Genomic DNA, 10229 nt, shown 5'->3' with positions numbered 1-10229 from the left:
TCATCCTCACTCATCCCCGCAATACCAAACGTAAACATCCCATCCACACGTCCCCTAGCCCCCCTCACCTACCCAAACCCCCAAGTACGTCGTGCATCCCTCCCGAGACAGCGGACATCCTCGCACAACATACCCACGAGGCCCCATGTTTCGCGCGTTGAGACCTTCTATTCGCTTGGCCCGTGTTTGAGATATGTACGACGAGAGGGAGTCACATGCCGGCATGTCAGATGGGTAGTACAGATGAAGCGAGGGGCAGTGGTGTGGCGAGTTGCATATGTTGTGTAATCGGAGGACAGCGTGCTGGGTTGGTAGGGATATGGATGTCGGGTTTGTTCGGGCGAGGAGGGTCGGGAGGGGGTAATAGGTAGGTATAGCAGTATTAGTCGTGAGTGTGATGTGGAACTTGAACATGGATAGTGTTGTCAAGCAAGTAGACGAAGGTTGGTAGCACATTATCCGACCTGTTACTTCTAGTCTCACATTTTCTCTAAACGGTGTAGGTATATCGCAGGGTCTCCCCAGATAACTACCAGCTCATATGACATCCATGTGCATTTCACACGGACTGCCCTCCAACTTGTCCTTGCGTCTCTCTACCCGAAATGCATTCTCTAGATCCACACCGACGACGCCCGCGGGCCACTCGATCAAACCCCAGTTTTCGCGACCGAGAGCCATTGCCACGGCTGTGACGATGTCGGCGCCTAGCCCTTCGAGCCACCATACGTTTCGGACTCTGCCTGGTAAAATAGCGTAGTGTGCGAGGATGACGAGTGCATGTGCGTTCTTGGACTCGACGAGATTGATAAACTCTCGTGGTATGCGAGTCGCCCAGACGAAGATTGCGCCGCGATCGGTAAGGGTAGAGATGGTATCGTCATCGATCGAATATGGAACTGCGGACATTGGAGGGAAGCGTTCGGGTAGTGTCAGTTGACTAATCAAGTTGAAGCTTTGGCGGAGGTAGAGTAGTGCTTGGGAAAGGTAGACGCAGTGAGGTCCCAATGGTCCCTCTCCATCCATCCATAACTTCTCAATCTCCTGTAGGCGTTCGTCTTCCAAGACTGCACGCGGTGTTGCAGAGATATTGTATTCCGGCCACCACTCGCGTGCAGTGACTGGATGCATCTTACTTCCCACCACCCAACTCCATCCTGATAATAGGACTGTTAGAGGACCGCGGAGTCCCCATATCGTACGCAATGCACATGATAGCATCTTGTCGACTATCTCTGGTGACGGTGTGGTCGCATCTGGTGGGATTGAAGCACGGAGGTTCTCAATGTCGATGGCCGATGTGCGAAAAAGATATACAGCCGTGAATGTTGAACTAGCAAAGAGTGCCGCAGCATTGCTCTCTGTGATGTTCTCCAACTCAATACGGTACTTTGTTAGAGCCTTGTTCATCCGTGCAGCTGCTAACGTATTCATCTTCTTTTTGGCTTCCTTGTCTTCGTGAAGCCGACCGAGATGCAGCGAAGCAACTGATAATACACAGTTTGTGAGAAATTCATGGCTATGTGCCATCTCGGGAATGTATGACTGCCACGCCGCTTTTGCTGGATCATCGTTTGCGAGAGTAAGGGAAGTGGTAAATTCATAGTGACACAGAAGCTCTTGCAGTGGTGGCGGGAGTAATTCCCGGATATCTTTCCAGGCATCGTACGGACGAAGAGACGGTGGTATGCTGATATCAAAAGAGGCTGTGTAATTTGAAGAAAGTTGTGTTGGAAAGGTTGAATGGTCAAGACTTGAATCTTTGAGTGATATCTCAGTTCGACGGGGGGTTTGTGTCGCCAGCGCTACTTCATTGCTGAAAGCAGCGAGGTTTGTTGGCGAATGTACTGGTATCAGTTGAAGCTTTGTAGTCTCAGGTATAGGCGACGGCGACACGTCTTGCGGGTGCTCGGGGCTGGGTGATGTTGAGCTCGTCAGAAGGCGCGAAGATGGTACAAGTGCCAAGAAGCTACATTTTTCGCCCTTTTTGTCGCAATTCGCGCACGATGGATGCTTAGTATCGCACTGATAGATAGGTCAGTATGAGAACATCCAACACCTTTCTTCGAAAAGATACTCTCAGGTCATGGTACTTTTCACCACCGCACTTGTTTGCGGCCTTCGCGGATAGTTACTAGTATGCGTCTTTTTTCAAATACTTGCCTATATTGCCCCAGTACTGCTGTGGCTGTGAGTGTATGAACGCCCGGTACATGTGGCGTTGTGCATGTATGCATATACGCATGTACATGATTTAGTGTGCACTGAGCATATCGGCTTCACATGGAAAAGATGATAGTACATGATAGTATAAGTACTTACTTTTATCCGTCTCCTTTTGCATTGGTGACATCCTAACCTCGTCTTGTTGTGTGATCTCCTTGTCGCCATCGTGGTTTGGCGTGAAGCCGAGAGTTATACGGTCAATACGGTAAGTGAACTACTGACGCAAGAAACCACTGTTAGTGTTTGGACAGCAAGACGACTGCAGACGCGTTGAGGTCGCAGGTGGCGTAGCAAAAACAATGAGACTATCGAGTACGCTGTTGAAGCATACAAAACAAGAATGTTGAAATCACGGGAAAGTGTTTCGTGGGTGTACAGCTGTGACATTTCCCCACACAGCCTGGAGCTAACCTTAGCGGGCAGTTTTCGTACTGCGAGCCACATGATTGGTCCAGGCAAACAGCAGGACGCCTCGCCGTTCCGGACCAGCTTGCGCATGACGCACAGTCGATCCGCCTCCTTGCCACTCTTAAACATGTGATGCTAGACACTGCTTCGGTTATCCAGTTTGTTTTTATTCTTGCTTCTGTTACGGGCAGTTTAGTGCCATGCAAATGCATACGTATCTACCAAGCTTGTAATCATGTACAAGGCATAACCACCTGCCTACTTTGTCTCGACGCAACATCCATCGAAGAACTTGCAGCTCATTTCTTGAAGACAACAGCTGCACTCCAACGACTGGCAGCCTTCGCCCTGTAGTCATCCTTGACACCTTGCTCGCTCTTCCAGTCATTGAGCAATGTCAGTCCAGCTTTCGCCTCTTCAATCGTGATGGTTGGGAGATCCAGTGTCTTTAGCAGGTCCTGCTCATTTTGGGACTTGGAGCTATTGTCAAGAATGTAACGGACATTATATCCGGATTGGAGATGCAATGCGCTCTCCGAGTGCTTCTTCAAAAAATCGTCGTTGTAAGCGTTGAGGTCAGTGTCCGCGGATGGTGCGGTAAAAGTGGCTTTGATGACCTCCGATGCTTGAGAGGAGAGAGGCTCGACGGGTTTGCTGACTGCTAGCTGTTAGCAATACACTACATGGCAATGGGCCCGTTGAACATACTGGCTTGGCGGAAGCGCACACTCTGTTCGTGTAGCTTGGGGTTCTCGGGGTCAATCTCACGTGCTGCTTGTAGACACTTGAGGGCGAGGAGGTACTTGTCTGATGAATTGTCAGTATAACCCGGGAAGATGTAGGAATCGCAACATACTTCTTCGGATATAGACCTCGAAGCCCACATTCTGAGCCTTGATGTTCTTCGGGGCCAACTCGAGCATGGGCTGTAGGAACCGTAGGGCATCTTCTAGAGGCTGCTTGGTCTGGAGCAGCTTCTCGCCATTCGGGTCAGTGTCCTCTTTCTTGGTGTCGCCATCTTCACCCTTGGCCGTTGCCTTTGCAGCTGCGGCTGCCTTCCGTTCTGCCTCAGCCTTCTCAGCCTTTTCCCTCTCCTTCTTTGCCTTCTTCTCAGCCTTTTTGCGCTCTGTAGGGTCCAGCTTGTCAAGCTCGAGCTCATCTGCGTTTGACATCTTCGGGTTGTCTGCTAACCGGACATACAGTTCGACTGCTTGGGTGGCGGCCCTGGTGAAGAATGGGTGATCGCGTAGGTGGTCCTCCCATATGATCATGTCAATATAGGCGCGGATCTGTCCCTTTCGTAGTGAGAAGCTATGGAAATCGAATTGGTCCTCATGCCAGACATCGAAGATGTCCGCGATAGCTGTGAAGCGCTTCAATGCGAGACCGTACTTCTCTTGTCGCAGATATGCCTCTCCGTCTTCAATCAGATACCACATACACTGCATGTCGTGGAGATCACCGAGCGGTCCGCCTACAGCCTCATTACGGGTGAACTTGCTCATTGTGTTGAGCGCATTCTCGTTTTCGTTGTTCCGCAACTGGTATTTGGCGCACTTGGTGTTGATGTATCGATCCCTCTCATCAAGCTCTCTCGCGTGGTTCATCGTTTCCGAGGCTTTCTGGACATCGCCGGCATGCTTGTAGATCCGCGCCTTGGTCTGGCTATAATCAACCGACTTTGGGTCCATCTCAATCAACTTGTCTATGTACTCCATGGCCTTGTCAAGATTACGGCTTAGGACGTAGTTGTAGTGCTGGGCGAGGAAGTACAAAACAGACTGCTCGAATCGATCGGTGGTGTCGCCATTGCTCTTGTTTTCTGCAGAACCGTTGGTCTTCTTCTCCGATGCATAGCCAAGCACAAGTTCCTCAATGACTGCCTTCTTTCCCTCGTCACGGTAGAGCGATTTGATGTTTGGGAAGGTTGAAGGCACACCCTTGTTCATCATCCGTCGAAGGTACTGGTCCACTTGTGTCTTGAATGCCTCGCCCTGAAGGAAGTCCAATGGTATGCGCCTTGCAGCATCGTTGCGCTCGTTCTTGCTGGCAAATGATTGATACAGCTCGTCCAATTTCTCAATATCGGCGTCATTGGAGCGATCCAGACCCAAGGACTTCTCTAGCCCCTCGAAGTATCCCCGGTACTCGTTGTTTCTAGTCAACAGGACCCGGTAAGCCTTCTCAGCTTCCTCCTTGCGCCCAAGTTCGAGTAAGTATTTCGCCCTCAGCTCTAATGCGGCGCGTCGGTCGAGACTGACCCTAACCACCTCGTCTATGTGTTTCAGGGCACGTTCCACGTCGCCAGATTCGTATATGATCGTGTTCTTGTACAGGGTCGCTTCGGAATGCTCGAGGTCGGATTTGGGCGGAGGCTGCTTCAGTGTCTCCTCGTAAGTCTTGAGAATGTTTTCTGCTTCGGCGAAATTGCCTGATAGATGGTAAGCCACGGCCAAAGCAGTCCAGTTCTGGCGCAATTGTGGTCGCTCCTGCATCATCTTGCGCCGACTCTCAATGTATCCCTCGTAGTCGCGGACTTGGCATTGGAGGAGGGCGAGGTCACGGAGGATGTTCAGCGAGCCTGGCTCTAACCGTAGAGCCATCTTGTACGACTTGATGGCCTCTGGGTAGTTCTTGACCGAGCGCCACAACAAACCGTAAACGTGCCAGCAGATGTGCGACTTCATGTCATTTCGGAGGGCTTCTTTGCAGAGGGCGAAGGCTTCATCACCCTGGTTTATGGAATTGAGGATCAGGGCCTTCATCGCTTGGGTGTCACCATGGGTGGGGTGCTTCTTCAATATCTGCTCGGCAGCCTTGAGGCCTGGCGGGGTCAGCAATGCCATACGTTGCCCTTGCACTGCATCCTACCCTTCTTGTACAGCTTGCCCTCGTAGTACTTGACAAGCGAACGGAAGAGCGTCTGCTCCTTGCTGGGCAATGGCTGCGGCATGGTGACGGTCGTGTGAGGTGTGCGCGGAGCGTTGTTGATAGTCGGCCAGCGAAGAGCTTCCGTTCGGAATTAAGAAATGGATTCGATTCAGCCTCGCGACCAGGCCGGGGGAGGTTAGGTGGAGATTCGAGATGTTTAATCGATACAATGTGTCATGGCGACACGGCCCCTTCGGCAAGCAACTGTGGCACTGTGGCTGGCCTGCGCTACGTGAGAATGTGGGGAGCTCTGAAATTCAATGTCAGAGTGTTCGATTCGACCGCTAGCGCACCTCAACTTCGAATTGCACGTGCGCATCCTGACACCCCGCTTACACGGCCTCTTACAGCAGCCATCTCGATGTGCATCTTGAACCTTGGTAGTAGGTTTACAATCATTCAAAAAACAAAATCTCTTTCGCTATCTTACAATCGAACTGTACAAAACAACATTCCAATATACCGTATTCGCCCTTACCTGGACAAGCGTCCTGACCGCCGTTTTCCTGTTGTATCCTCACTCGTTTTCTCCTCTTTGACGGGAGCCTTGGTCTTCTTTGCTGCACCATTAGCAGTCGTCTTGCGCTTTTTGACGGGCTGTTCCTCCTCAATTTCACTAACAGTCTCTGCTTTGGTCTCCTCTTTGACTTGTTCTTTGACCTTTTTGCTAGTACGCTTCGGTTTTGCTGGTGCCTTTTCTTCGGAAGCATCTTTTGTCTCTTCTTTAACCTCATTCGCATTCTTACGTCCGCCTTTAGGCTTAGCAGATATCTTTTCCTCAATCTCCTCATCTTCCTTCTTGACTGCTTCAACTTTTCTCTTGTTGCTCTTCTTAGGCTTCGTATCCGCTTCACTGTCTTCGGCCTCTGCATTGTCGGAAACGTCACCAGCGACAGCTGCTGTCTTCTTCTGAACACTCGGCACGATGGCCGAAGTCCGACCACCGACCTTGAGAAATGTGATCTTCTCGCCGGTCGGTAGTTTGCTTGCCTCTTTCTTGCCTTTTCCCCAACGATGCTTCATAAGCCAATCTTGAGGAAAACTGTCCGAATCTCCATTGGCTTGCACAGCCGTATCACAGACGTACATCATCGCGTCATGTAGGCGCTTTACTTGATCATCACTGAAGGTATTGCTATACTGTTCTGGGTGCAATTTGGCTTGGTACATTATTTCGTCGCTGCTGATGTTAGTGGTGCTCACACTCTATTTTGCAATGAACATACCCGACCCAGTTCCCTATACCTGAGATGTTGGCTATGTAAGGTCAGATGGTGCGTTATTTCAATGATATGGTGAGGAGAGGCGAACCTTGATCTAACAGTAGAGCTTTCACAGGTACTCTCTTACTCTTCAGCTTCTTACTCAGCCATTCAACAGTCAAGATGTCTTTGTCAATAACCGGGTCCGGGCCGTTCTCTTTCAGTGGAGTCGTCTTCCTCATATCTTCTGCAGCAGCATCTACCAGCCTTATTCGAGCCAATCGTCTTGCATCCACAAAGGCGACCTCGTTCTTAGTTTCTCCTTGCAGTTGCAGGATGAACTTCCAGTACTTGGGTGGCCACTCTGCTTCCTCGGGTTTGGTTGGGCGGTAGTATGCTGTTTCGTCGTTGCTGAACTTCATCCAGCCAGACATGCCAAAATGCATCAGAGGGTGCGGTGCAGTATCCATGACTAGCCAGAAGTACTTTCCCTGCTGGCGTGCGTCTAGAATTTTCTTGCCGGACATGGCTTTTTGGAAGGCTGCTGCAGAGGTTCCAACCTTTCCGTAGACAATCTGGATGAGGCCATTAGATGCTTTCGTACAGATGAGACGGCACCAAGCGCACATTGTCTTCTTGGGTTTTCACCGCTTGGATGGTCTTTCCGACAGCATGTTTCTTCAAGAAATGCACAATGCGTGCCACTTCTGCGATCTGATCAGTGTTAGCAGGTGTGATGCGCGTCCAACCATGTAGAACGCGTCCCTACCTCGGGCATCTTGACAGCTAGACAAGGTCTTTTTGCACTGAGCAATGAGCTACAATGAGATTCACAATAATACCGATATGATGAGTTACACAGACTACTGAGGACGTGATTGGGGAGTTGCGCTGAGCAGTACCTTGGATGGCGAGGGTGGAGGCTTCGCGTAACACGCGAAGGCGCGTCGTCACGGGACGAGCTTGCATCACGTCATTACTCAATTCCGTCTCAGCTTGCCGTTCTAACGACCCTGGTTGCTCTCCACCTTCACATCTCGTCTTTTCATGCATGCCCCAGACATCAGGTCGAGGTAGTTCGATTCTCTCCGAGCGACTACGGATGGACTTTCCTTTCTGGGCTGCCCCGCTACGCCGTTGGCAACATGACCAGGACAGAAGATAACGCGATTTTACATAATTGTCCGCCCTAGACGCCAGTCTACGGGTATTTGAATTCGATGGCTGTACTGTTTGGTCTCGAGATACTGCAATTCACTAATCATGCGGTGGAACTGGATCACTCCGTTTGCCTATGCAGCCCATGTCTCCGCTCATGGAGCCCACCACGCTGAAGGAAAGAGTTCGTTCTCTCAAGAGCGGCTGGACGAGCTTGAGAGGAAGTGGGGTACAGATGTAAGTATTCAAAGTGAGGGTGCTTGAATACAACTGACAGTCGCTTAGTGGGGCTTCTCCGGCATCTCAACCTTTGCCCACCTGCCGCACACTCGCTGCTTGACCAGCCCCGAGACGACTTATGATATCGCCATTCTTGGCGCGCCCTTCGATACCGCAGTGTCATACCGACCTGGTGCTCGATTTGGACCTCGAGCCATCCGTGCTGGCTCTTCTCGCCAGACGTCCTTCCGTGGCTTTAACCCACGCGCGGGGTTCAATCCATACACATCATGGGCCAAGATTGTGGATTGCGGGGATATACCGATTACACCTTTCGACAATGCCCTGGCACTGAGGCAGATGAGTGAAGCTTTCCAAGAGTTGGCAAACAGGCCAGCAACCGAGAAGAGTATTGAGAGTGGGGTGTCGTACTTCAAGAAGCCAAAGCTGCTCACGTTTGGTGGAGACCACAGCATCGCACTGCCGGCTTTGAGGGCATTGAAGAATTTGTACAAGCAGCCAATCGCTGTTGTACATTTTGACGCACATCTGGACACTTGGCACCCAGGTTAGTTATTCCAACCGTTTCAATATAGCCAAAGGTTGTTAACTCTCTGGGATATAGCAAAATATCCAAGTGCATGGCTAGACCCCGAAGATCTGTCCACACAATCCTTCTTCAACCACGGCAGCATGTTTTGGTACGCTGCGACTGAGGGCTTGATCGCAAACGGCTCGAGTGTGCATGCGGGTTTGAGAACGCGACTGTCAGGCGACGACGATGCTGATCACGTCGACGACTCACAGCAAGGTTGGCAGCGCATTGCCACGGATGACATTGACGAGATTGGAGTGAAGGGAGTGATTGCATCCATCATGGACCGTGTCGGCACCGAGACGCCCGTCTACCTCAGTATCGACATTGATGTGATCGACCCCGGACTAGCACCAGGCACCGGTACTCCAGAGCCTGGTGGCTGGACCACTCGGGAAGTGATTCGAATTCTGCGTGGTATCCAGGATATGAACGTCGTTGGCGCAGACATTGTTGAAGTCAGTCCTGCATATGACGGCTCGGCGGAGACGACGGGCTTGGTTGCAGCACAGGTTGCCTACGAGGTATTGACGAACATGGTCCACAAAGGTCTTGTCGAACAGGCCCAGACGGCTGCGGGTTCCAAGGCTAAGGATGAGCTATGAGGTTTTCATCAAACTGGCTAGACAATATCTAAAGTAGATCGTAGACGCCCTACTGATTTATGATTTATGAATTCAATTCGAAATGAAACGTATATCGGATGTACACATGTTCTTCTTACATGGTTCTTCGAAGCGATCAATGATAGACGTCTCCCCGTCGACGTAGTTGTGTAGCCGCTACAGCCGACATCAAATCTCCGATTCGCATCACAAGCGAGACTACTCTGCCTACTTTAAACATCACGTCACCTGCTGAAGAACCAGCCATCCCTTCCGCACTCCCACTAGGTACCAAAAAACACGTTCTAGTCAAATTGAAAAAAACAAGCGCTTCACATTGGGTGTTAGACATTTGCTCACTCAGTTAAGTGACCAAAATCAGTCGAATAGACTTTCCCCAAGCAATCGAATTCACTCCTGATAAAACGCCGGTGATGCAACACACATCTAACGTCCATACCTACGTGCTGGAACGCGCGGTGTAATAGAATACTTTCTCTTCTAGACCCTTAGACTATCTATAGCGCGCCTACCTATAAGTAAATATAATATATATCTACTCTAAGGAGAAGTAACACTGACTAGAAAGAAAACTCTAGATAATTACTGGCTAGAGGACTGCCAATATGAGCACAGTGTTAAGGTATCGTTTTTTTAGTAGTTAGCTGCTAAGAATGGCTGTGGCGTATGCCTGTTGTTAGGGGGGAAGAGGCCTTCGGACGAGTGTGCATTTGCCTATCGTACAAAAGAAGAAGGATACGGAAGTTGAGTTATTATACGAAAGCTACTACTTTTGCACTTCTTCGTTAGTCGTACGAAGGAGCCCTTTTGTAACTAAGCCTTCTTAAGATCGGCACGTCTTATAATCACGTGCCTTATTCACGG

At 50.4% G+C, this 10229-nt stretch overlaps 3 protein-coding genes across 3 annotated transcripts; 1 reads left to right on the top strand and 2 right to left on the bottom strand.

Moving 5' to 3' along the window:
* Positions 1-537: 537 nt before the first annotated feature.
* Positions 538-5587, bottom strand: COCMIDRAFT_95248 (uncharacterized protein; the record flags this gene model as incomplete). Its single annotated transcript, XM_007689763.1, has 5 exons — positions 538-2025; positions 2949-3292; positions 3343-3441; positions 3491-5458; positions 5506-5587. 5 exons carry the CDS (start codon positions 5585-5587, stop codon positions 538-540), a joined length of 3981 nt encoding a protein of 1326 aa, XP_007687953.1.
* A 452-nt stretch (positions 5588-6039) lies between these two features.
* Positions 6040-7545, bottom strand: COCMIDRAFT_5273 (uncharacterized protein; the record flags this gene model as incomplete). The annotated part of the gene is made up of 5 exons (XM_007689730.1): positions 6040-6745; positions 6792-6822; positions 6916-7342; positions 7395-7481; positions 7537-7545. The coding sequence occupies 5 exons, from the start codon at positions 7543-7545 to the stop codon at positions 6040-6042; spliced, it is 1260 nt and encodes a 419-aa protein (XP_007687920.1).
* A 485-nt stretch (positions 7546-8030) lies between these two features.
* On the top strand, positions 8031-9344 carry COCMIDRAFT_95235 (uncharacterized protein; the record flags this gene model as incomplete). Its single annotated transcript, XM_007689762.1, has 3 exons — positions 8031-8162; positions 8211-8712; positions 8770-9344. 3 exons carry the CDS (start codon positions 8031-8033, stop codon positions 9342-9344), a joined length of 1209 nt encoding a protein of 402 aa, XP_007687952.1.
* Positions 9345-10229: the final 885 nt, after the last annotated feature.

The sequence above is a fragment of the Bipolaris oryzae genome, assembly GCF_000523455.1.
Source record: "Bipolaris oryzae ATCC 44560 unplaced genomic scaffold scaffold_64, whole genome shotgun sequence".
Classification (NCBI taxonomy): domain Eukaryota; kingdom Fungi; phylum Ascomycota; class Dothideomycetes; order Pleosporales; family Pleosporaceae; genus Bipolaris; species Bipolaris oryzae.
This window is presented reverse-complemented; position numbering and strand designations above follow the sequence as displayed.